The 25,885-nt window shown below is 55.4% G+C and overlaps 2 protein-coding genes across 4 annotated transcripts in view; both read right to left on the reverse strand.

The window, feature by feature from the left end:
* FLT4 (fms related receptor tyrosine kinase 4) overlaps window positions 1-5,087 on the reverse strand; it is a 56,308-nt gene extending 51,221 nt beyond the window's left edge. For 2 of the 3 annotated variants that reach the window (XM_062609887.1, XM_062609886.1), the window contains exon 1: window positions 4,867-5,086. In XM_062609887.1, coding sequence (XP_062465871.1) covers window positions 4,867-4,924 — 58 coding nt within the window. In that variant the 5' untranslated portion in view covers window positions 4,925-5,086. Of the gene's footprint in view, window positions 1-4,866 lie in introns of all 3 variants that reach the window. The other variant, XM_062609888.1, reaches the window with a different exon arrangement.
* A 4,400-nt stretch (window positions 5,088-9,487) lies between these two features.
* LOC134159218 (nuclear factor 7, brain-like) lies at window positions 9,488-14,682 on the reverse strand. Its single transcript, XM_062609934.1, has 6 exons — window positions 14,309-14,682; window positions 13,592-13,687; window positions 11,704-11,937; window positions 11,279-11,298; window positions 10,718-10,833; window positions 9,488-10,618 (listed from the first exon to the last, which is right to left on the reverse strand). Exons 1-6 carry the CDS (start codon window positions 14,618-14,620, stop codon window positions 10,074-10,076), a joined length of 1,323 nt encoding a protein of 440 aa, XP_062465918.1. The 5' UTR covers window positions 14,621-14,682; the 3' UTR covers window positions 9,488-10,073.
* Window positions 14,683-25,885: the final 11,203 nt, after the last annotated feature.

Raw genomic sequence — 25,885 nt, forward strand, 5'->3', positions numbered from 1 at the left:
TTGCACGGCACCAGTGGGTCCCAAAAGCATTATTGAGGTATTCAGTTCACTTTCCTCTATGCATGCACTGAGACCAGAAGCAGGGTTGAGCTTATTCTCTTGCCTATCCCTCTGGAACTAAACTGGGGTTTTCCAGGCTCTACCAGGACTTGTAACCAACTCTGTCCTGATTGCTGCAGACAGGTAAAATCACATCTCATCTTCCTCTCTGCTCACCCCAGGGCTCTGCCCATCAGTAAGAGGGACCAGGACAACCTGCAATCCACAGAGCCCTTTCTCATGGTCCTTCCTGGGGACTGCCCTGGCGTACCTGCTGCCTTTCACTGCACAGAAGCAGAGCAGGGGAGCAGCAGCAGTGCTCAAAGTCAGGGAGACCACAGCACTTGCCTTTCCCCATCACCTGTGGTGGTGTGTTCTCTGCGTGCTCGTGTTCTCTGTGTGTTCTCTGTGTGTTCTCTGTGTGTTCTCTGTGTGTTCTCTGTGTGTTCTCTGTGTGTTCTCTGTGTGTTCTCTGTGTGTTCTCTGTGTGTTCTCTGTGTGTTCTCTGTGTTCCTCCAGTTTGGAGTCTCTTCCTGACCCCCTAAACCGATCCTCCGTCATTAGCACGTGACATCCATCCCATGGCACCTCCAGGCTTGGCCTGCAAAACCTGCCTTGGAGATCCTCACCCTGGAAGGAGGGGGGTCAGAAACGCAGCAAGAAAAACAGTTCACACGTGGGGGCAGTTGCAAGGTGAAATACAAGTCACCGGCTCAGACCTGGTTCTGCTACCTCAGCAGGGAAACGACTCCAGGAGAGACTCCCTGCTTAATATCCTCAGCTTATAAAACTCAGTGGGAGTTTCAGCACCGGCTGCCGCGGGGCCAGGTTTTCACCCTCCTCCTGTTGAACTTGTACCTAGAGATGCAGTGATTTGCCCGCAGCTCGTGCCTCCTCGCCCACTTGACCGCAGGCCATCTCCACTTCCACTATTCTGGATTAACAATGAGGCACCACAGATGGGCAATAATACTGTGTACCAAAAACAGCTTGGCTGGAGAGAAAAAAGCCCCCCTGGGATCCCTCTAACCCTCTCTTTTAACAACATGAAACAAGAAACAAAGATCTGGGACAGCCAGAGGCAATAAAACCCCTGGAATTAATTTAGCCAGGCACTAGATGCCAGTGCAGCTGCAGCGGTATTTCTTTTCCTAATGAAGGACACAAGACAACTCCAGCCCTGGCCCCGGCCAAGGCTCAGCTCTGGTCCCCCCAGCAGACACTGGGATGCACTGGGCAGTTACAGTCCCCCCATAGCACCCAGCTGGTGTGGGACCCTCTGGGACTCTGTGCCTGGCTCCCTGCTGCCCCTCACCCTGGTGGAAATCTGCAGGAGGTACCTGCATAGGGGCAAGTCAAGGTGAAGCACAGCACTGGCACCTCTGGCTCACACCCTGGGTGGGCAAGGGGGCTTTTGGCTTTACCCAACCACCTGGGGGCTTTTTCCTGGCAAAACCGTGTATTTTCCATGCATGACCCCAGGCAAACATCTGACACCCTAAGGCCCCTTGGCGACAAGCTCCACAACAAGCCACTGGCCCCCAGTGCGCTCCGCATCCTCCCAGCACAGGGACACACCAGGAACAGCCTTCTCCAGGCGAGCAGGGGTTGTGCAGCCCTGTGTCGCAATGCCCGGCCCGTCTTTCCCAGCGGAAGAGCCCTGTGACGTTTCGTCATTCCTCACACGGAAACCACCACAACCACTGCTGCTGCGCTCCAGCTCCCCACCCTGCATGGGCAGCGCAGCGGGGTCCGGCCGTCACAGGGCTTTCTGCTGCTCCCCGCACCTACAGGACCCCTCCAGGCCCCTCAGTACTTCAGGCTTATTGCAGCTTCTCCTCACCAATGGGTTTAAATATACAGCCCCACAAAAGGGGGGTGAGGGGGTCACCCCCGGCTTGTCCCCATTGTCTGGGGCTGTTCCAGGCCAGCATGCTGAACACAAAGACACCGTGTTCATTTGGAGATGCCTGTGCTGGATCAGCTCGAGGGGTTGGGGAGAAGGTGGGTGAGATGGGTGCTATCTCCAGGGCTCACATTGCTTCCCAAAGCTGCTGAGAGGTGGGCAGACCTGGGTGCCCATCAAAAGCCCCCTCCTGCTCTACAAAGCAGCCTCCTGAGCACTGCGGATGCCCTGTGCATCATTGGGAAACTGCTGCCTGGCCATGCTGCCGTTCCCGTGGGATCCTGCTCTCCCTTTCCCTCCCCAGGAACTGCCCTGGGACACTGGGAACAGTCTGTTCCCTCCCTGCTGGCTGGGAGCACCTGCTCTTCCCACGCCAGCCCTGGAAAACCCCACATCAACATGGGGCCAAGAGACACCCCAGGGACTGTGATCCTGTGTGGAGCGAGCCATGGGAGAAGGGCAGCGGAGGGAGGTGGGATATGCTGGAGGAAGCCCCTTCCCACCCTGCCTGCGTGGCTGGGGACGTGGTGCTGCTGGGGGAGCGTCACCCCAACCTGACGTCAAACTGAGCTCAGCAGCAAACTGTTTGTGCAGGCAGTGAGCCGCGGGCTGCGAGCCCCAGCCTGATCCCAGGCCAGTAGATGCAGCCCATTCATCCAAAACCAGTCCTAAGCAGACAGCGGGGCACAAGGGCCATGGCTGCCCTCTCCCCGGGGACCAAGGGCTGCATCCTTTCCGTTACCCACCTCCTCCTTGGAGGCCCTGGCTCTGCTTCATCACTAACAATGAACTGGGTTAAGCCAGAGCGGGGTTTGCTGTGCACTCGTGGTGGGTGTTGCTGAAATGGGCCATGTTTATTACTTGCACTAAAGCAACTGCTTCAAATCCCAGCCGCAAAGGAAAATGTTGCTGCTGGCACGGTCAGTGCGGGGCTGTCGGAGCACCCAGTCAGGAAGGTCTGTGTGACCTTAAAGGAGGGCAGGCAGCAGCAGGCAACGCAATCGGCTCAGGTCCTACACAAGCACAGGCCCTTCCTTCACGCTGAGGGCACATGCTCTTGAAAGCAGCAAGCCAGAGCCCACCATGGGATTATTTGGCAGCGGAGTGGTCAGCGCAGCTCTGCGGGGAGCACACGCTCCCAGTTCCACTCCATCCCTGAAGCACTGTGGAGCTGGGATGTAGGGAGAGACTGTGGGCTCTTACACATAGCCCATTTAGCCAGGTACCAGGGTGGAGGAACAAGCAGGATGAAGGGCCAGAACAGAGTTATCACAATGCTGAGATGAATATTTCACCCTTCCCAGGTGGAACAGCCTCACACCCCCATCCCTGCTTCCAAAGCAAGCAAATATTGTCACCAGCTGACATTACAGCTAACGAGGAATTTGTGTGTCCTTTATGCACTGACAAATTGGTCTCAGGTAGAACAGAAGAAGAAGCAAATCCCCAGGGTACGATACACTGGTTCAGCTCCACATCTCTTGTCGTCATTGCACTGATCAGGCAATGCCGGAGAGCTTCAAAGCTCTGTGCTGAGGAGGCCCCACACATCATGCAGCCGCGCTGGCCAGAGCCTCCCCGGCACCCAGCCCCACACCTCCGGGAGATGAAAGAACCTGAGAGCAGCTAAGCGATGCTTTACAAATTGCTAACAAGAGAGCTTTGAGCAGCAGCAGCTCCTGACACGATGCCACCAGCAGCAGGTCCCTGCCTCACAGAGCTCCCCCAAGCTCCAGCAGCTCAGTGGGTCCTTCAGCCTGGTGGCACCAGAGCCATCAGCAGCATTTTGGGCAGAGCAGGTTGACGGTGCTGCCGGTGATGGTGTCCATGCCGCATCTCTGCGGGTGGACCTGCAGCCCTCCCGTGAGCTCACTTCAATGATGGCAGCAAATGCCACCAGTGACAGTGAATCACCAAGCTGAGGCTACAGAGAATTCTATTTCTACTCCCCAAATTCACCTCCCCACATCATAAGCTTCCAGCATCACTAACTTTCTGTCCATCTTGCTCTGATACAGGCAGCAAATGCTCTACCTGTGTGAGCAGGAGCTTCCCCAAGGGGAAGCTGGTGCCCCATCTCTGCTGTTCCGGCAGCACCCACCCAGCTCTGCTCTGCCCCACGGTCTCTGCTCTCTGGACAGGCACTGCAGCCCCATCTCTGCCGCGGTCCCACATCCACATGACCCAAGCTGTGGCCAGAGGACTCGACTCACTGCCCAACAGCCTTTTTACCCCAGAAGCGCTATGGGAAGAAAAACCGTTTCACCAGTATCTGCTCCGGGTGACTTCCCAGGTGAAGCAGAGTGGCCACTGACCACTGGTAGAGGCAGCCTGGAGGCATCGCATGGACCGCCACCTCCTCGCACCCTCCTCCCCAACACACTGCCCGGGGCTCACAAATTAACGACCCCGCGCATGAAAACCAAATACGCAGCGCATGGAGCCGGCCTCCAGCCTCCCCTCCCGGCCCGCCGCGGAGAAACCCCTCCTGCGGGAGTCCCATGCGGCTTCCCCCTGCTCGCAGCGAGCGGCACGGGCACGGCGAGTGCTCCCCACCGGTCACCCCGCGACCCGCAGGGACGGCAGCAGCGTCCTCCCGTCCCGTCCCGTCCCATCCCCTCTCTGCGGGGACGCGGTCACAGCCGTCGGGGACACCCGGGCGGGCACCACCGCCCGTCTCCGCCGGGGCTGAGGGACCCCGAGGCGGGCGGTGCCGGTCCTCGTCGGGGCTGGGAGACGCCGGGACACGTAGCGCTGGATCCCGGCACATCCCCGTCCGGGATGTGGGAGCCGCGACAGGCAGCGCCGGGTCCCCTCCCTTCCAGCGCGCCCGCAGGTGCGGGGCGGGCGGCAGAGCTGGCAGCCCGCAGCCCCGCTCCGCTCCGGTCGGTCCGGGCAGAGCAGAGCCCCGCGGCGCTCACCTGCCTCCGAGACAATGCCGAGCCAGAGCCAGAGGGGCAGCGTGCAAACTCTCTTCATCTCCGGGGCCGCGGGCAGGTCCGTGCGGGGCGATGCGGAGCGGTGCGGAGCGCCCCGCGCCCGAGCTCTGCTCCCGCCGCGCCCCAGCTGCGGCGACGCGCGGCGGCGGGCGGGGAGCACCGGGGCCGTTTCCTTTTCCTCTGCCCGCCCGGGCCGCCCGCTCGCCCTCCACCGAGCCCGCGGGGCGTCGGGCGGGCGGTGGGGCGGGACGGGGCGGGGCGGGAGGGCGGGGGCGCGGGGGGGAGGGCGCACCTGCGGCACCGGGCACCGGCACCGGTGGTGGCTGCAGCCCCGCACATCGGGGTGCGGGCGGCCCTGCACCTGTGAGCACGGGTGAGCATCCATCCATCCATCCATCCATCCATCCATCCATCCATCCATCCATCATCCATCCATCCATCCATCCATCCATCCATCATCCATCCATCCATCATCCATCCATCCATCCATCCATCCATCCATCCATCCATCCATCCATCCCCTGCAGCTGGGTGCATGGGTGAGCACCCATCCATGCATCCATCCCCTGGGACTGGGTGCACAGGTGAGCATCCATCCATCCATCCATCCATCCATCCATCCATCCATCCATCCATCCATCCATCCCCTGGGACTGGGTGCATGGGTGAGCATCCATCCATCCATCCATCCATCCATCCATCCATCCATCCATCCATCCATCCAATCCATCCATCCCCTGCAGCTGGGTGCATGGGTGAGCGTCCGTCCATCCATCCATCCATCCATCCATCCATCCATCCATCCATCCATCCATCCAATCCATCCGTCCGTCCGTCCGTCCATCCATCCATCCATCCATCCATCCGCTGGGACTGGGTGCACGGGTGAGCATCCATCCATCCCCTGGGACTGGGTGCATGGGTGAGCATCCATCCATCCATCCATCCTTCCATCCATCCATCCCCTGGGACTGGGTGCATAGGTGAGCATCCATCCAACCCCTGTGGCTGAGTGCATGGGTGAGCATCCATCCATCCATCTCCTGCAGCTGGGTACATGGGTGAGCATCCATCCATCCCCTGCAGCTGGGTACATGGGGGAGCATCCGTCCACCCCCTGCAGCTGGGTGCATGGGTGAGCATCATCCCCCTGCAGCTGGGTACAAGCATGTCCTGAACCTGTGTGCATGGCTGTGCATCGCCTTTGCCCCATGTACGCATGAGCCCCCCAATACCTGTATGTATATTCATGCTACCATATGCCTTGCATGCCTGTATGCACCCCTGTACATCCCACTCATACCTCTGTGTCTTTCTTGTGTGCATCTGTACGCACACCCCAACCTCTCATCCCAGAAGGAACGCACACAAGCACCCTCTCACACTACTGTGCACACCCCTCATGTGAACACACACATCTCATCTACTTGCACACACACCTTCGTGCCTGCATGCACCCCAAAGCCCACAGATCGTGCCTATATCCAGACACCCTCCTGCACTCGTCCTGCACCCCTAGGTGCACACAAAGATGCCCTGTGTGAACACACTTGCACCCCTACTCCTTTGGCATGCACTACGGGCTCCACTCATGCTGTCTCTCCAAGGGCACTGCCAGCAGCATGGGGCACCTGTATTCCCCCCCAGCACCATTACATGGGGCACACACCCCCTGCTCTGGCAGGTCTGCACCAAACCCCATGCACACGACCATGGCGTTGGCAGCAGAATGGGGCAGCTCCACGGGTGGCAGTGGCTCCATCTCGGTGTGAACTCACTGGGAATGTGCTGTGATGGCAGAGCTTTGGGAATGCGGTGGCACAGCGGGCACAGCCCTGGCCAGCTGCCTGTGCACCCAACGAGTGCTGAGTGCATGGATTAACACAGCCCTACGCTGCACCCTGGAGGGTTGTTAATTATACACGCTCGCAGACAGCGAAGAAAGAGCCTGAATGAGAACCATGTTCCCGTGGCTCTGAAAAGGCATGAAAACTTCTCGTGCGCTCTGCTCTCCTTGCCAAAGCCAAGGGAGAAATCACCCCATCCCTCTCCCAGAGCTCTCGGAAGGGCTCCAAACCACAGAGTTTGTTTTACCTGACTCCCTCCAGCCCTCTTACTGAGTTTTTAACCCTGAGAGCACCGACTGCGTCGCTCTCACTGCAGGGCGATGAGCTGAGATTTTGGAATCAGACCCCTTCCCGGTGCTGGGGGCTGTGATCAGAGATGGAGCCATGGAGCTTCCTGTCACTGCAGCATCCCCATGCTGAGGACCACTGTGAGCATCAGGGGGCATCGTGCACCTGAGAGGTGAGCAGCGAGGTGGTGAGGTGTGGGCAGTGATGGAGGGATGGATCACATCACACTGCTGAGATGCTGGACAAAGCAGTCAGATGACTGCCTGGAAAAGCCGAGAGTGAGAACAGTGGAGGCTCTGCCCTGGGTTCGGAGGGAGTGGGATCCCCTGGCAGCCCCCAAATCAAGCGATTTTGGCATCCTGCATCCGTTGCAGCGCAAATGTGGCACCGTGCAGGCAGTGGTGGCCAGGACCAGCCCGTCCATGCTGCCATCTAACGGCAGGACAGCGGGGAGGGCTCGCCCGTGACGACGGGGAATTTTCCATCACAAACACAGGGTGACTGTGGGACCGGTAGGACCTTTCCATTGTTGCCGCCCTGGGAAACAAAAGGATCTTATTTTAAAATCTTGAGCCCCTTCCAGCACGTGGGGAGGACCCGAGGAAGCAGAGGCTTCCCCAAAGCGCAGGATAAAGACACAGAGAGCAGGGAGCTGGACGCTGCCCAGCCCCAGGGACAGCAATGGGAAAAGCAGATGGGTGGCTCTGAGGACACCCAGAGACAAGATGACAGGGTAACCTGCAAGGAGAAGACAGCCTGGTCCTGGGGGCAGATGGCAAGAGCCAGCATGGGATGTGCACAGTCCGGACGCTGGAGCAGAGAGGGGAGCTTCGCCTCTCTGGTGCCCACTGCCCCATCCCCATCCCCTCCTGTCTGAACCCAGAGCCAGGCTCAGCCGGTCACTGCATCCACACCACGCCTAGAGTTTCTGCTGTGGTTTATCAGTGAAATGCACTCTTCAGACAGCATTTGACAGCAGGCAGCGTTTCCTCACCAGGCTAAATCGCACGTACGGCAGCTCAGAGCAGTGTTCTCCCTGCACACAGGAGCTGCTGTACGTGCCGCACAGCAGAGGGGCTCTGCCTGCTCCAGGCACCTGCCTGCAGGGCCAGGCAAGGATGTTATACCCTGAAATGCAGCTCTGCCTTGGAGCAGCACGCCACAGCCACCACACAGGGCCCGGCAGGAGGAGGAGGAAGGATGTGCTTCTTGGAGAGCGTGCTCAGCCCAGGGATGTGGGACAAGCAGGTTTCGCTGCTCTCCAGCTCTGCTTTGGCAAGGGGAAGGTGTAGGAGGTGGCAGCGATGGCACTGGCACACGCTGCAGTGAGCAGCTCGCAGCCCGTGCCGCCACGCCGGCCCACGCGGCACGCAGCAGCGGGAGCCGGGTGTGCTCATTGCCTGCCCGTGCCTGTGGATCGGCTCCTGCTCCCGCTGCAGATCCCGCCTGCTGCTGCTCAGATTCACCTGCCTGCAGTTTCAGGTCAGTCGGGATGGGTTTCAGCTCCCTGCTGAGATCAAACCAGCATCACCTTCCCACAGAGGCTCCCAGGCCTTGCTGGGATGATAGCCCCGCTCACAGCAGCATTTCCAAGCCAACAGCTCTTTCTTCTCCACTCTTATCTCAGCTGAGACTGGGGACAGCAAGATGATGATGCAGGAGCTGGGAGAGGAGGTGGAGTGCAGCCCAGGGCCGTAGCACAGGAGCAGAAACCCCTGACATCCCTTCCACATCCAACCCCCAAGCAGGGCTGCACAGAGCAGCAGCTTCCCAGTAACAGAGTCCCCTCTGCACCCACCTCCACCCCACACTGCAGAGCCCTGGGCACAGGAGGGCACATCTGTCTGCATCTTGCATGGGTCATCCTCCCCTCTGGCTGAGCACAAAGTCACCTCCTGCCCCAGGACAGGCATTAAGCAACCACAGAACTACAGCAGATCCCAGCCCTGGCACACGGCAGTGGTGCTGCACACGATGGGGAAATGCCCCTTGTGGTACCATGGGAAGATAGAGCCCCTGCCCCATCCCCACTGGGAACCAGTGAAGAACATTCTTTGACAAGTGCCCTTCCCACAGTGCAGAAAGTGGAGCCTCTGCAGAGGAGGCATTTGCAGGCTCCAGCCAGCACCAGTGGGTGCACAGGCCTGGGGTAGCTCTTCCTCTGCTTTGACCCTGGAATGGACTTGAGTGGGATAAACACAATGACTCAAGCACTCCATCCTCACTCCCACCAGCAAAGCTCAGGCCCAACCCAGCACCTCAAGTCAACTCCACAGACTCATAAGCAAGGTGCAGACATTGCCAGCACCCCCTAGGCACTAACTGCAGCAGCCAAATCCACTCAACTTGTCCTGCAGGTGGATGGAGCCTGGGCTGGAGCAGGGGCCAAGGAGCTGGTCTGCACCCCCAGGCTATACAGCCCAGTGCAGTAGATCCCCCCCAGCATGCAAGTCCCGAGATACAGGGGTCTTTTTAATGAGCTTTAATAGTGACTGAGTGGAAGGGAGTGAAAGGCAGAGGAATGGAAGGGAAGGGAGGAGAATGGAGTGAAGGGAAGAGAGGGAAGTGGAGGTGAAGCAGCATCACAGTCCCAGGTGGAAGTGGGTCTCCACACCGTGCACTGAGCTCCCTCTGCCGCCAGCCTGCAGCCATTCCCCACGAAGCCCTTTGAGTAGAGGAAGCCAGTGGCTGGGATCCAAGAGTTCAGTGTCCAAAGGCACTCGATGGTGTTCCAGGACCACTGCCCTCCTCCACAGGGTTTACACGTGGGAGGCATGAAGCAACAGGAGGTGCAAGCAGCCTGTGGTTACTGTTCAATGCTCAGGCGTGGAAGGCTGTCCTTCAAGGGGTGCCAGTGCAGCACCCACAGCCCATGGCACAAAGAAGAGAGGGCAGACAGAAGCTGGGAAAAGAAACCGCATCCCTCTCCTTCCTCCAAAACTGAAACCAGCCTCTCCAACACCCACATGTGCAGACTGGCCTCCTGTCCTGGGGAGCATCCAGACAGCAGGAACAAGGAGCCAGGCTGGTGTCCCCAAAGCTCCTCCTTGTTCCTCACAGGGCCAGGTGGCAGAGGCGCATGGGCTCCATGTTGTCCTTCCCATCGCTGAAGCAGGTGCTGAAGAAGGGGCAGTATCTGTCTGCAGAGACCTGGTGGAAGGTGAAGAGGTGGGACATGTCCCCAGCGTCGAAGAAGGTCACGGTGCCCTCCCGGCAGTCCAGGAAGACCCCCACTTTGCGGGGAGGTCGGCGGGGAGTCAGGCGCACCCAGGGGGTGGTGGTGGCCCAGTACTCGGTCCTGTTCCGCAGGCGCAGTGTCCAGTAGCCATTCTCCGGGCACAGCTTGACCTTTGCTGCCCGGTCCACGGCCTCGGCGGCCACCCCCAGGTCCCACTTGGTTTTGCTGCCCACCCAGACCTCCCAGTAGTGCCGGCCACTGTCAAAGGTCTGCGAGCTCAGGACGTTGACACACTGGCGGAAGCGCCGGGGGTTGACGGGCACAGGCAGGGCTTTACTCCTCTCTGTCACTGCTGTCAGGTCTCTGGAGAAGACCAGGTTGGGGTGGGCTGACTCAGGGTCAAAGGTGAGGGGGGCAGGAGCTGTGGAGACAGCCACCATGGCATTTTACCGGCTGCATATTCCCTCTACAGAGCATCCCCACCATCCAGCTCATCCATCCCTCACACTGATCCACTCACCAGGACAGATGGAGCGCAGCATCTGTCTCCAGAAGATGTACTGCAAGGGACCGCTGCAGCTGTCCTTGTAGTGCTCCAGGTCAAAAGCAGGCTGGGTCTCAACACGCACTGAAGGCCTGCGGCAGAGAGCAGCAGTCAAACCTCTGCCCAGAAAGGGAGGGAACAGGGACATGCTCCCCTATGGCAGTTCTAGCCCTTAACTACTCACAGCCTCAGACAAACCTGAACCTCAGGGTAAGTTCTGCAGCCCCGTGAGCTGGAAGAAGGTAACAAAGGGTGGGGAGAAGCCAAAGCACTCAAAGACTGTGGCACAGCCTTGCTCCTGCCTGCAGCATGCATTGCTCTTGCACCCATTCCAAACCAGCACAGTCAGCCATCCTGACACACAAGCTCCCTGAGAAGAACATCCAACACACGCTGGGGATCAGCCCCCAGCTTGTACAGCACCAGCAGCTGATGCTTTAAATGCTTGAGATAAGATCCATCCCCCATGTGGTCCCAGCCAGGGACAGAGATAAGATCCTGAAAAGGGAATCAGCTGCTTTCACACCAGACACATACCTGATATCCAGGCTCTCCACCTGCAGTGAGAAGCAGAGAGAATTAGCAGTCACTGTCTGTAATTCATGTACCTGCACAAATAAGCTCCTTGTCCTGCCTCGGGCTGTCACACAGCACAGAGAGGAAACCAACCTATTATGACCCTCATCCTGGGGGAAACTGCCTGGGCACCGGGGCCAAGGCAATTTCACGTGGGTAACAGAGAAGGAGTAAGGTTCCTGAGACCCACCACATCCGAGAGATCACTATATCCCTTGTGGCTGAAGCCTTCAGACTCCAGGGAATTAGGCAAATAATCTGGCGGGATGCCAGCAAGATCTACTTCCAGGTACAGCCTATTTCTGTCATTTAGGACACTCACCATCCCATAGTCAGATGTTGGAACATCTCTCATCCTCCTGCCAGTGCCAGCCAAGGACACTCACCTCCAGCAACGACACTTCTTCCATCTTGCTCAGGGTGTGCTCTATGCGCTCAATATCCCTCTGCAGCACTGATATCCCCTCCTCCAGCCCATGCATGTCCCTGTGCAGCTGAGCCAGTGACTGCGCTTTCTTCTGGGCCAGCTCTGCCAGCACAGCTCTCTCCTCTTCCTCCAGGATCTGATGAAGGCAGGCAAACTCTGCCCGGATGTTGAAGTTCAGCTCCCCAGACACCTTCTGAGAAGGAAAAGGCAGATGAGTCTGGGCGCTAAAACACACAAGCGGGTGCACAGGATGCTCAGGTGTTACTCTGCTTACAGAATCCTGGAATTACAGTCTCAGACATACCCACAACTTCTGGATGGAGGATAGCACGCAAGGCTGCAGAGCCAAAGGGAAAAAACAAATCAAGCCAAAAACAATCAACGAAAACAAAACTCCACCAATGGCTTGGTCACTTTAACTAGAAATCCTTGCACACAGCCACAGTGGGCACCCACAGTCCTCTCCCACAACACCAGGCTTTTGTGCAAGACTGGAGCTCTTTGTTTTCCTGGAGCTGCAGACTCAACTGTTCAGGTTGGTTAGGATTTATTTCACATCACACCAGGCTCCAGGCAGAGCTGGCTGACACTGGCAACTTGTTCTTTTTCTCTGCTGCCTCCATCTCCCAGGGCTGCTGTCTGTATGGAGGTGGGGAAGCTGCACAGACTAATCTCTGTAGATAAGGCTGATAAATCCCATTCAGCTCTTTCAGAGGTCACTTTTTACCCGTTGTTTGGTCAGCCAGCCAGCCTTGTGCTTGCTCTGCCTTCCTGCCTGTTTACAAGAGACAGCCAATGACTATTTTCCAAATCTTCATGCTTTTAAGCTCTCAGTGCAACCTTAACCCTCATTATTTTCTCAGGGAGTGCTTCCTGAAATGCAAATCCCTTTCTACCAGCAGGAAACCCATCTCCCCCAGACTGTATCTGAAGCTCCACCAGCCCGCACAACACCCCAGCCTCCCTTTGCTCCAGCAGGTGCTTGTGCTGACACACCAGAACCTCAGAGGATGTGCATGGCCTCCCTGTTCAGGTCAGCAATTTGCTCCTGTACTCTTGAAACATCTCCTAGTCAGCTCTTCCACTGCAACTGGACATCAGCCACATGTGCTTGTTTGCTAATACTTCACTAATGTCAAAGGTCTATTCCAAATCTGGCAGTGGGATAAAAGTAATGAAACAGTGCAGGCAGACAGATCAGAGACTCCAGTTAGAGGACAGCCTCCCATCAGTTTTATCTCACCTCTGAGCTACTTCAATTTTCCTTAAACTCTCCTTCCTTGGCTTTTCATACTTTTATGCCACTAGAGAAGGAAGTGCAGACAGCCTGCAGCTGTCCTTGCTTCATTGATCAGTGACAAGTAGGTGCTTCTCAAGCCCATAGAGAGCACTCAGGCTCCTCACATCATCTCAGAGCTTTGCAATGAATCCAAACACAGTCCTTTTAACAAGGCCACTGCTCTTTGCAGTGCCAGCATTGTCACTGACCCAGCTCCTTTGGCTTTGCTGCCACCTCTTCAGACACGCAAGAGGATTTTAGAGCTTCCAAGAATTAACCCTCTCCCAAAGCGGCAGCACTGCGAGGCCAGAAGAGACTGCTCAGCTGACAGCTCCCATCACTCACCCCATGCAGGCTCTGCTTAATGCAGCTGCCCAAAGCCTCCACTGAACATTCAGTAGCAATGGGCTTTGGCCTACATGCAGGGGAGCTTGTTCAGATCCCTACAGAAGTTATCCACCTAGATTTTTACAGGAAACTGAGCAAAATCCCAGCTGAAGTGATACACAGATCCTCTATGAACATTAACCCAGGGGCTGTACAAAAAGCAGCTATCACAGGGCATTACCATCAGGCCACAGATATCTTCCTGCGTCACACGCTTCCTCTGCAAGAAGTTTTCCATCTCCTTCTGACGAGCTTGCAAAGCATTTTCCAGGTGCTTCTGCAGGAATAAGTTAAAGAAGGTGAGGAGCCCACTCACTACTCTGCTGTGATTCAGGCGCAATCCTAAGTCTTGAGGCCAGCATTACAGGGAGGCTGCAATTATAAAGACAGTAAGGAGAAGAAAGCACCTGATGCACAGGCTTGAGAACTATGTATGTGTGCATGCAACAAAATATTTATTGTTAATAAATAACATTATTTATTATCACCCCAGGCTGGAAACTCCAGCCTGGGATATCTGTTTGCTGAAAGTTTAAACTCTGTGTGCTGTGAACTGACCTGTGCAGGGACTGACCCCTCAAGCAGTGCACGCAGCCCTCACCCCCAGCTGCGTGGTCCCTATGTGAGAAACGAGGCTGCGATGGAAGTCAGGCACAGCAGTGAGGGTACAAATGCAAGAGAAGAAGCATCCAGAGGACAGAGAGCTGGAAGGAAACAAGGAGAGGGAAGGAATCAGGAAGAGACATAGATGTCACTGCACTCAGGGCAGGCGAGGCATGCATGGGGCTCCCTTGCTGGGGAACTGGCTGCAGGAGGAGAGAGTAACAGGCTTATGGTGGCCACATAGGGCTCATGTGGTACCTGTCCCTTCTGCCCTAGCTGGGCAGATGCCACTCACCCGCATCCTGTGCTGGTGCTCCACAGAGCCGCAGCGCCGCACCTTCTCCACCAGCCCCGACAGCAGGTAGTGGGTGCGGAAAGTGCGGCTGGGGAACTCGCGGCGGCACTGGGGGCAGGAGGGGACGCGGGTGCCTCTCGCCCAGTAGCACTGGATGCAGGTCTTGCAGAAGTGGTGCATGCAGTCCAGCATGACGGGCTCGCTGAAGAGCTCGCAGCAGATGGCACATGTCAGCTCCTCCCGCAGGCTCCTGTCCTGGCTCCTGCCGGCCATCCCTGCTGGCACACAGGTCCCGCCGTCAGTTTGCATCATCCCCAAACCCCCTTCCCTCGGGGCTAGGGAGGACTTCGCCTCTCCCCATTGCTGGGTGCTCTAGGACAGGGTTTGATCACCAGATCTGCCCAGCTGCTGCCCTGGGTGTATCCAGCCCTGGAAAGCCCCAAGCGGTGGGAATTCCGGAGACTCCCCGGCACGGGGGCAGGCCCTTTTGCCGAACAACTTTGTTTCCTATTACTTCAGCAAAGCCACCCCCAGGGTCCCACAGCTCCGGCCCCTGTGTCCCGACACGGCCCCAGGGAAGGCGTCACCAGGCCCTGATCCTACTTCAGGGCCCTGTGGTGCCTGTGCTGCAGCCACCCGGCTATGAGGGGGCGCAGTCCCGGCCCCGGGCTGTAGAGAGCCCGCGGCACCTCCGGGCCCCGGTCTTGAAGTGTGGCGGCCGGGCCTTGAGATGCGAGACCCGGCCTGAAGCGCGACTCCCCGCTCCCATGGTCAGCCCCGGGCACCCACCGTGCTCACGGACCTCAGGGCTTCGGTAACCGCCGAGCCGAGCCGAGCCGAGCCGAGCCGAGCCGAGCCGAGCCGAGCCGAGCCGCCCGCAGCCTCCACAAGGGCAACCTCAGCCACGCCCCCCTCATGGACTGACGCCCTCTCTGACCAATCGCCGTGGGACTCACGGCCCGCCCCTGCGCTCATTGGATGGGAGCTGCGCGGGGGTGGGAGGGGGGCTTTGCATGTGATGCGGTCACATGGTCGCGCGGGAGCAGGCGGAGAGTGGGTGTTGCGCTGGTGCCCTGTACTGCATCTGCTGCATGGCATGCACTGCCCTGCCTCTGCACGGCGGTGCAGTGCGTGATATTGCATTGCATTGCTCTCATTGCACTGCCCTGCTGCTGCATTCAGCAATGAGAGCATAGAAATAGGCAACGGAAAACCCGTCCTCTCTGTTCCCTGGCTTCCCTTCTCCAGGAGTCAGAAGCTTGCAGGACCTGAGCCAGCTCTACAGGTCCCAGCACCTTGAAGTAGCAGCTCTGACCAAAGTCTTGGGGTCACTGGGGGACAAGGTTTTGCTCCCTAATCACAAGGGCTGCAGGTTTGTCAGCAGGGGAAAGGAGGAAGGGTTTCATCCTTGTGCGGTCATCTGATGGTGGGACCTGAGATGTTGTGGGAAGTGGCAAACAGTGGTGGACATGTGAGAAAAATCACAAGAGCTTTCAGTACTGGAAATAATGGGAACAAGCACGAATTGCACAGACTGTCTGTCTCCTAACCGCTGTTAGCATCTGAGCATCCCCAACAGGGTGATGTGCATTGTCCATCTCCTGCCTTCCTCTTCCTGCTGCTGCTGCTCTATGTTTTCTCACCATTAGAGCAATGCAATTAAGGTTCCACCCATCTTCTTTTGCTTGTCTGAGGGATTTTCCCAGGCTTTCTGTTGCACTCTGTGCTTGCCCACTGGCACATGGCCACAGCAGCCCTGCTTGCAGGCATCAGCCTCTCCCTTGTCTCTACCAGCCCTTTGGGGTCACACGCTCAGCCACAGCTCTGTGCTGATGTTTGGGCTTGGAGCATCACTGACTACATAAGGAGCAATTTGTCCTGGGGGATGCTGCCTGTGGGCACAAAGGAGTGATGAGCTGAAGCTCCTTGTTGTTCACCATTGCAATGCAGAGCCCTGGCTTAGGCAGCTCTGGGGGCTTTCCCTGGGGGCTGGGGGTGCCCCCAGGGAAAATCCTGAGCTCCGGGAAGTGCCATGGACAAGGAGGGAGGATGTGGGCTGCTGTGAAAGTGCTTTGAGGCCTCTGGGTGGGTCAAACAAGTGGCATCCGTGGACACCAACAAGGTCAGGCCATGCCCAAATATGCTGCCAGCCCCGATGCAGTTATTCTGGGGGCTCTGGACCCCTTATTGGGGAGAGCTGGACACTGGGGGACAAGAATCACTCCCTGGGAAGGAATTGTCTCCAACAGGCTGAGCCTGCTCCCATTGCTGCCTTTCTCTCCTCTCCACTACACACCTCAGTGGGGTCCCTGTAGGAACGTCACTAGCTGGTGACACCAGGACCTAGGAGATGACACAGGGAACCAGGGATGACTGAACAGCCTCTGCTTAGCTGTGATTTAAAGCAGCAACACCTCACTCCCCACATTTATAGAGTTTCATGTAAGCTGGATTTCACTATGTGGATGGGCCAGGGCTTGCTGGGAGCAGAGACTGCTGCCAGCCCAGTGTGGCTAACACCTGTGCAGCAGAAGAGGGGCTGGCATTCCATGGCATCCTCCCGGCACAAGCCAGCATTCCCTGAGAAATAGCTGGCTTTGAACTCTTGGAGTTTGGATGGGAACTGAACCATCTCCTTTTGTAAGGGAAGTGGATTCATCAGCCATGTCCAGCCTCTAATCTCCTTGCTTCGCCTTTGTTTCTACAGGAGGAATAACAGACTGTGCACAGACACAGACAGACGCATGCACAAACCTGCAGGCAAAAACACCCAGCGTGGGGCATGCAGCCTGGGGTGAGCCAGGGTGCTACTCCCTGACCTGTTGTAGCTTGCAGCACCAAGGTCCATTATTTGTGCAGCTCTGCATAGAGGTAAAAGCATCAGTAATTGCTTTTCAGCAGAGATCTGGAATGTGCTGTGGAAGGTTATGTTCCCACAGCAGCCTGAGCCATCAGTGCTGGGTGATGTCCCCATGAATGAGCATCTGTGCTGTGTTTAGAGAGCTCATCCTTCCCTGTGGGGCTGGTTGCAGAGCCCAGGGAGGTGATAGCCCCCAGCCTGCACCTCCATGCACCCCGGGGCAGCTGCAGGCCTGTTGTTTGGAGGAGGTGAGTCCCTGTAGCCAAATAAATGAAGCTTCACCCTTAAAGAGCAGAATTTGGGATAGCTCAGGTGATGCTGAGCTCCCCTCTTAGCCCCAGCTGGAACCTGGTCCTGGGCACGTTGTGCAGTGTGAGCAGCAGGAGCATCCCCCTGCTGTGGCACTGGGATGGGGCTGTGCCAGTGGATACCCTGAGGGCTGCAGGATGCTGCTCTCTCATGGGAGCAATGCTCTGCACCAGCTGAGTACTGTGGGACACCTCACAGCACCCAAGGGAGTCCTGAACCCCTGATTTGGTTTGATTTTCCCAAATTACTCCCCTTGCTGCTGACAGGACTGATTGCCCGTGTGCCATTGCTCAGCTCCAACTTTGTAGGTTTGAGAGGCAAATGCAGGTTTTGGAGCCAAAGGAGGAGTGGTGCCATTTTACCATGTTCTGCACTAATCCATCAATCCCAGGAGAAAGTGCTAATGCAGGCAGGGATGTCCTCGTCACGGCCATTTCACTTGCTGGGACATCAGCTACAAGGTCTGAAGCTAACAGTGAGTGGCAGTCACTTCCCAATGAACACATCTCCCATCTGTGGATTGAAAACACACACACCCCAGCGTCCCTGGGTCTCGGATTCTTGTTCAAGTGCTCCTGGCATCTCCTTCCTTTCAGCACTCGCTTCAGTTGGCAGTGTAATGTTTTTCTTTCTTTTTTTAGCATATTCCTCTCGGGAGGCTCCAAGCTCTGGGCTGGGACCTGAGAACGCTGTTTGGAGAGCCTGATTATGCACTGGGGAGATGAATGATAATGTGGATCAGGAAGGATCTAGCTGAAAGCTCATGGATTGGGTCCAAACCCCTTTGCAGTTCTCCGCTCCATGCACCAAACATGTATTCTTGGAGATGGGTGTCAAAGGCACTGTTTGGCTTCAGAGAAGGAGAGGGATGATGCTGGACACACTGCACTTCCCACTTCATCTGCAGTATTGGTCCCTTGTGTCAAGGGACTCTCCAAATGTGGGCAAGAAAGCTCAAGCGGGCTTTAGAGGCTTTGGATTTTGATTTCCCCATTTCACTTTGGTTTGAGTACAAATACACACCGAGGACTTTGATCCCTCTGGATCACACTCTGCTTGAGCACTGCCTGGCTGTGGGACAGGGCAGGGGGAAGAGGGGTGAATTGGGGCAAGCCCCAATGGGGAGATGCTGGGCAGACCCTCAGCAGTAACTCCTGTGCTAGCTGGTCTGTGCCCCTCTGCACCCACAGCCTGTCCCCTGCAGAGTGGAAACCTGGAGGCAGGGATCCTCCAGCCACAGACACTGGGGTGAGGTGGTGGTTTTGGTGTGTCTGTAAGGGAACAAAGAGCAGCGGCATGTGGCAATTCCCAGCTCAGCTGCCTGCTGGGGTTTGACAGCCCACATGTGGGAGTTTGTTTTACAGTTGAAAGACTCAGTCCTATCCTATGTTCTTACCCTGGGACCTGTCAGTGGTCCTTGGTTCCACATCTCAGACACTGAGCTGAATTAAATCTGTTCTCTTCCGTGTGCTCATCCAGACAAGCCCCAGAGGAATGACCCTCTGGGGCTGAGCCTGGAGCCAGCCCTTCCCACTGCCCAAAGCATCCCTGGCCAGGAGGGAGTGTGGTGCTGCTGGTCAGGAGAGATCCCCAGACTCCTGGCCGCACCACAGGAGGCTCTGCTTCAGTGGGCTCCTGCCAGCTCTCTCCTGCCCTGAGACCAGGAGAGAGGAAGAAATGGAAAGGGAAAGCAGCAATTGGGAAGAAAAAAGAGAAAGAAGAAAGGATGAGGTGAATCAAGGTAACGGCTGCATCACCGTTAATGAATATTATGCATCCCTCCATGACCTCAGCTGCAGAAACATGGTTTAAAGACTTTGGTTAGAAAAGTGAGCAGGAAATGAAGCAATGCTCCAAGATAAGATATCTTTGGATAAATAGCTGGAGGAGGAGGGTGACCCAAGGCTAGGCCATTATTTGGCAGATTTTTTTTCCCAGGCCTAGATGACACTGCTGCTTTGCTGAAGCCAGAGCCTTGTGCTCTGAAGGCATCCAACTGGCCCCAAGTACCCCATGAGCTGGCATCCATGGTCCAGAGAAGAGCCAGATGGAGATGGTGAGCAGTGTTGAGCAAGTTCAAACCATCCCAAACATGCCATAAAAGGACCTAGGTCAAGTAAGGCTAGTTGTCTGAAGGCTTGAGTCATTTTGTCCTTTGTGTGTCCAGAAGCTCATGGAGAAGGCTTGGGGACCAGCGTGGAAATATCCATCTCCTACTACATGGAGGGAGGGAGTTTGCACCATGGGACTGGGGTGCTTCTGAGCCCTTGGATGCTGTATGGCTCTGGGGGCACTGGGGCTGTGGTTTAACCTATAACCCACTGGTGATGGCATGTAGGAAACAGGTCCTAGAACAGGCACAGGAGGATGAATTCTGCTTAACCATGGCTTTCATTTTTCCAAGGATACTCAAACAGCTGAGTTCTCAGGGACTGGACTCGTACGGCTGGTGGGCGTCTCATCCCAGTCTCCCTCCCCAGGACTCCCTGTGTAAACCATCATGAGCTGTCTGACACACCGAGATGTAAGATTCCCCACACCGCCCCTGCGGGCAGCCAGGAATCCACCATGTTTGCATTCCACCGGCATCCTCCCCACACCCAGGCGCCAAATCCAGGAGATGTGTGCAAATATCAACATTTCTGACTGCCACTTGTTTGCCTGTTTATTCTGAGCTATTCATGAAACCCCTCTGATATTCCACACACAGCACAGGGCTTGGCCAAAACAGCTTTGTCCTCTCAGCCTTCCCCCTCATGGGTCATGCTTCAGCTCCCCAAACAGCCCATTACCTGGTCCCTGGGCAGAAATGCCCCATAACACTCTTCTGCACTTGGATGCCTGGCTCATGATAAGGCTGCTGAGCACTCACAGACATGTGGAGCTGCCTCTGTAGAGCCTGAAGCATGGGGGTTGTTTTTAGCTTCTTTGAGGTTCCTCACCTCAGCTGTGTACAGCAGGGATGTGGCAAAGGCCTTCATGAGCTCACCCTACAAAAATGGGCTGGGCAGACTTGGCTGCTCAAGGTGCTTAAGTCTTTTGTTGCTTAGCATCCGTATTCCACAGTCAAAACATAGTAGCCATGAAATCACATCACACCGCCAAATTTGCTTTCCCCTGACTGTTTGCTCTATTCATTACTTGCATTAAAGATGGCCACAGAGCTCAGGTTCTAGGAATACCATACAAATCTGACCGGTTCCCAGCATCTGCACTGGTGAGGCTGTGGTGATGCTTGGTCAGGAAGCTCACTGCCACGCAGCCCTGTGCTGGAGCTGCCCCAAACAGCCCTGGGGCCAGGGCTGCTGTGGGATGCGGCCAGGCTGAAGCCAAGGCCAGAGGCAGGTGATGGCCTTCAAGAGGCTGTGTCTTCTGCTCCTGGTTCTGACAGCACAGTAAGCACCAAGAGTGATGATCTTACCCTGAGGATGAACTGATCTCTTTCGGAGCCCTGCTCTTTGCTTCCCATTCAAAGTTCACAGGGTGATTTATCTGTAATAGGAGCTAGGCAGGCTCCTTTCCCCTCCTTTCCAGGGGAATGAGCAGGGGCACTGCCTTGCCCAGGACAGCTATCAAAACAGGGAATAACCCATCTGGAGACATGGCGCTGGGGCCCCTGCTGCCTTTTCCCTTTCTCCAGTGACCAGAGCAGGCTGTACTCCTCCCCTTCACTCTGATAATAATGATGCACACTGCTCTGGTCCTTACATCAGGATGCTATGGGAAGCTATCCATCTTCTGCCCAGGGTGAATGTCACCCTGAAGGAACATGGTTTTCCCTGTGGGAAGCTGAGCACCACATGCTGCAGCATTTGAAAGTCCTGAGTGCTCACAGAGGTAATGCTGTGCAAAGCCCTATTTCTCCTGGCATCTTAAATACCTTTAATGCCTGGGGAGAAATAAGTCTCTTCTCCCTCCAGCATGAAATGACTTTCGAAGTGGATTTACAGGCTCCAGACTCACCTCCCTTATGTCTGATCCTAGCTCTTCAGTGAAGGCAGAGTGGAAACACTGCTCATCGAATAATAAATTGCAGGCACACGCTTCCCATAGCAGTTGTTTGGAAGGTGTCCCACACGCCTTGTGCCAGATTTGCTGGCCAGGGAAGCTCAGTGGTATTAGCATGTTCCAGTTAATTAGGGTTGTGAGCCGTCCTTTTCATCGCCTGAAGAGCTGAAAGAAGGACAAACTTAGAGCACTGCCTTTATAAGGCTTTGTGCTCTCCAGCTTGGCTTGTGTGTGCGCTGTGTGTACCCTGGGAATGCTGCTCTGTCTCCTGGGGTCTCAGTGTCAGACCTCTCAGTGTCAGACAGTGGCTTCTGAGTCACGTTTTCTAGGGAACACGGAGCCAGATGGATTCCCAGCCAAGTCTCTGGGTTTGTATCAGGAGTGGATCGGACCCTCCTGCCCTGGTGTGGAAGGCCACCAGCAGCACTGGTGTGCACTGACACTGCTGCTGGCACAGCACTGAGCATGGTGTGGATAATCTGCTGCTTGCTGACAGCTAATGTGGGTCCCCGCAGGGCTGGGAAAGATGGAGCAAGGCAGTGAAGTAGCAAATATGATCCTGTTGTCTCTATGGCAGAGCTGAGCACCAGATCTCAGCTCCTGGAAACCCAGTGCCTTCTGGCAGTACCAAGTCCATGGAAAACGTGCCAATGCCCTGAATTTTTCCCAAGCGCTTGCATCACCTTCAGTCTTGACACTTAGGTAGAGTTCAGGCTGGGGCTGCCATCAGCCCATCCAGCTCTGCCTGCTCCCATTGCCAGAGTCCAGTATTAAGAGTGCTGTTTGTCATCTCAGGAGTGACAAAGTGGCCAGAGATTTGTAACTTCATCATGGGTCTATGAAGTATTCAGCCTGGGAGAGCAAGACCATGGTCGCAGAACACGGGCAACTTAGAAATAAACCCCACTGGGCAAAAGTGTCATGTCAGCTGTCCTAGCAAGGCTGCTACTACTGCATACCCAAGCACCCAGCCTCCTGTAGTGCATGCAGCCCACTGCTGCAGGGGTGTGTTTGCCAAAGTGAAGCATTTTTATCACCTCTTCCACATACAGGGAATCAAGACACATCAAATAATCTGCCCAAAGGCAGACAGAGAGTCTGTGACGGACCGGGAAACATTCCCCTTCCCCAAAACTCAGCCAGATTTCTAGTCTATCCAGACAACTGCTGGTGTACAAAGTACTGTATTTTTGCAATCCTGTCTCTGAAGAGCTTATCTGACTGCAATTATCCTCTTCTGCAGAAGCTGTTTTCTACCTGGCTCAGTACACAAACAACAAGCAACAACCCTCTAATAAATTAGTGAAGCTTTGAGTGCAGTGACTTGCAGAAAGCACAGCTAAATGAAGGGGCCAGTTCTGGGCTCAGAGGCTCTGCTGTGTGTCTGGAGGAACTGAGCTGCCCAGAGTCCCTCTGCCCCGATGTGAGGATGAAGAAGGAGATTTTGTGTGTTGGAGGAGATGGAGGGGTAGGAAGAGAGTTCATCAACTTATATCAAATGGGCCCTGTGGCTTTGCCCAAAGCGGAGCCCTGTCCCTACCTGCTCCTAACCCTGCCAGGAGCTGAAGTGTGGCCATGTGTGTCCTCTTCAGCAGGACACAAACAAACCCTGTTAATATCTTTCCAAACTATCTCCTTTTTCCCAGCTCACTGACTCTCACCCTGAAGACAAACTCAGCATCCCTGTCTTCTGTTTGCCCTGGAAGAGAGCAGAGATTTGTCAGTCCCAGGCCAACCCATACAGCTTGTCTCTTCTGCTGCTTCTCCAGTGCCTCTCATGGTGGCATAAGATCGCTCAGGTATTTCAGCAAAACCTTGTCCCTGCTCCTCCACTAATTCCAGAAATGTTCCTGTGAGGACAATAAGGAGTTACGAAATGAGAACATCTGCTTTTAAATTCAGAGAGGGTGCAGACAGCTTTCCATCCTCCCTCCCACCCCTAAGCAGCTTTGTGGCTAATTTAGCTCCCAAATGCATCACAGTCTCCCAAATCCGTTGTACCCATGAACTCTGGGGCTCAAATGGAAAAGGGGCTTTTGTGTTACCAAAACATGCTGATGCTTCTCTCAGCAAAACACAGGCGTGATACTGCAGGAAGGAGCAGTGGAAATATTTTGATTACGTGCAGGTGGAATTAAGCAGATGTTTGAAAAATGAAAAGCTGGTTTTTAAAGTCAGTCAGTGCTGGTGCTCCAGATGAAGCAGGATGAATGGGAGCATCTGGAAGCCTTGGTAACAGATTTCTTAGAGATTTCACAGAGATTTCTCCCAGGGAGTGATCAGATAATATGCCTGCTTTTTATGACAGGAGTTAAGCTAAAGAGTGTGGCTTACAGCTGCAAGGTGTGCAGACCAAGGACCTGCCTGCTTGCTGAGGCAGAGCAGATCATGGGCTGATGAAAAGGCAGCCCCTCTCCTCTGCCCCATTTCTCTGCTTTTTGACATCAATTTTACTCCCTGGAGCATAAAATTCATTGTTGTGTTCTCAGAAGAGCAGGTGAGCAGAGGCGCTTTTACCTAATCAAAGCACAACCATGGGAAAGGCTTTTGGGCTGCAAAGATGCTTTGAACAATCCCATTGTGTTTGAAAGGACACAAAGCTCCTGCAACACTGGTGCAGGCATTTGTGTGTACCCAGTCCATGTATGAAATACCCCAGAGTTTGAGGGTACACTGTGCATGCAGTGGGTCCCACCACTTCTGCCTGGGGCTGTGCAGCCTTCCCTAGGGCAATGCAAGGGACCATCTTTGTATTTCCCATCCTCATTCTTCAAGGTATAGTTGCTGGTTGAGGCTAGGAAGACCCTCAGCTCTTTTGGGACCTGTTAGCTGCTGGGGAGATCTTCTTTTCGGCTGCAACAGCCAGCACCAGGACTGCTCCTCTTGCCCCAACAAAAGGAAGAGGGGATCTGGAAGAGCAGACCATGGGTGTCTTTTGGCTGCCGAGGAGCCGACGGCCGGGCAGCATCAGGGCTATGCTGCATGAACTCGCCGCCAGCAGTAATTATGTTGTAGCTGGGTGGGAGTAATTATGTTGTAGCTGTTGTAGCAGGCTGGCAGGCAGCCCGTTTGTGGTGCCGTGAGAAGAGCCTGGCTCCTGGAGAGAGGGATGGGGAGCATGGAGGGAGCAGGGAACAAATCCTCTCTTGGTGGCTGCCACTTGGAGTGACACCTCAGGTGTGCTCCAAGCTCGGCCTTCCCTTACTGGACTGTTCCATTGCTTGTTGGGGGATGATTTGTGACCGTGTGCATCACCATGAGTCATGCGCAGGTCTCCCTTCCTGGGCTCTATCAGCTCTGCCAAGCACAAGGGCTTTGGGCTATGTTATCTGGTTGGAGAGCTGAGTGGATTCTTGGGAACGCCGCAGGTTTTGGTGCTAACCTCTCTGCCGGACCCTGAGGCTGTGGGAGAGGATGGTCTTGAGGACTGCAGTGACTAGTCTGGGATTTAAGAGTTTGCATTTGCTGTCATCCAGTAAGCACCACGTGCCAAAAATGACTGGAATTCACCCCATGGTCCTTCTGAAGGTTCACAGCTTCAGGCTGCAGTAAGTTTCTCTCCTGTCAATCATTGCCTTTTCCCCAGGCATCTTATTCCAGTCTGAGGAAGAGAAGAACAGGAAACTCTCTGGGGAATGGGCAAGAAAAATCTTACACCAGAAAAGAAAGGAGGGAAAAACATCTCTCTTGAGCAGAAATCAACTTATCCACTGCTGAGGACCCTGGAGAGGAGGAGTATCCATCCACCAGGAACATGAGGAGTATTCATCCACCAGGAACATAAGGAGTAGCATACACCATTAGCTACTCTGCCTCTCCCTGTGGACTGCTGGGAGACAGCAATAGTCCCTTCCGAGTGGGTTTGTCCTGTCCTGCTCTTCTCCACTCTCAGCTTTCCAGAGCTGCTAAATAAACAGCCTTAGGGAAAACGAAGGGGGAGAAGACACAAAACTCCCACAGAAATCCAGCAAGTGCAGCTGGTGGATTTACCCAGCTGTCAGTGCTGGGACACTGAGCCCTTTCCTTCCTGAAGGGTTGACTGGGAGAGCAAGGGGAAGGATGGGACTCATGAGGACCTTGTCCAAGTCTTGGGTGCAAGTGCGACTTTCTGTGTGACTTAGTTTAGGAATGTTCCGTCTCTCCTTTTTCTCCTAAGCCATTGAAATGTTTTATTTTTCCTGGTTTATCATGACTTTTGTGGCACAGAAAGGTGGTTGAAAACCCTCCCGTTTTTCATTCTCACAAAGAAGAGGAAACCAAAGTCCACTGTGAGGGTAAAGAGCAAGACTCTTCAGATAAACTACTAGCTGTAGGTAGTCAAAGCCAAGGACGGGTGTCCTACTCCCTAACCTCTGCACTGCACTGCCTGTGAGGCAAATCTTATGCTAGGAACACACCTG

The sequence above is a fragment of the Pezoporus occidentalis genome, unplaced genomic scaffold (genome assembly GCF_034315485.1).
Source record: "Pezoporus occidentalis ecotype Australia unplaced genomic scaffold, CSIRO_AGI_Poc_V1 ctg142, whole genome shotgun sequence".
NCBI classification, from domain to species: Eukaryota; Metazoa; Chordata; class Aves; order Psittaciformes; family Psittacidae; genus Pezoporus; species Pezoporus occidentalis.

Coding starts and splice junctions, on each gene's coding strand:
- LOC134159218 (XM_062609934.1), bottom strand. CDS start 14,620: ATGATGCAAACTGACGGCGGGACCTGTGTGCCAGCAGGGATGGCCGGC. Junction 13,688..14,308: donor AGCACCAGCACAGGATGCGG/GTGAGTGGCATC, acceptor TTATTCCTGCAG/AAGCACCTGGAAAATGCTTT. Junction 10,619..10,717: donor GCTGCGCTCCATCTGTCCTG/GTGAGTGGATCA, acceptor CTGTCTCCACAG/CTCCTGCCCCCCTCACCTTT.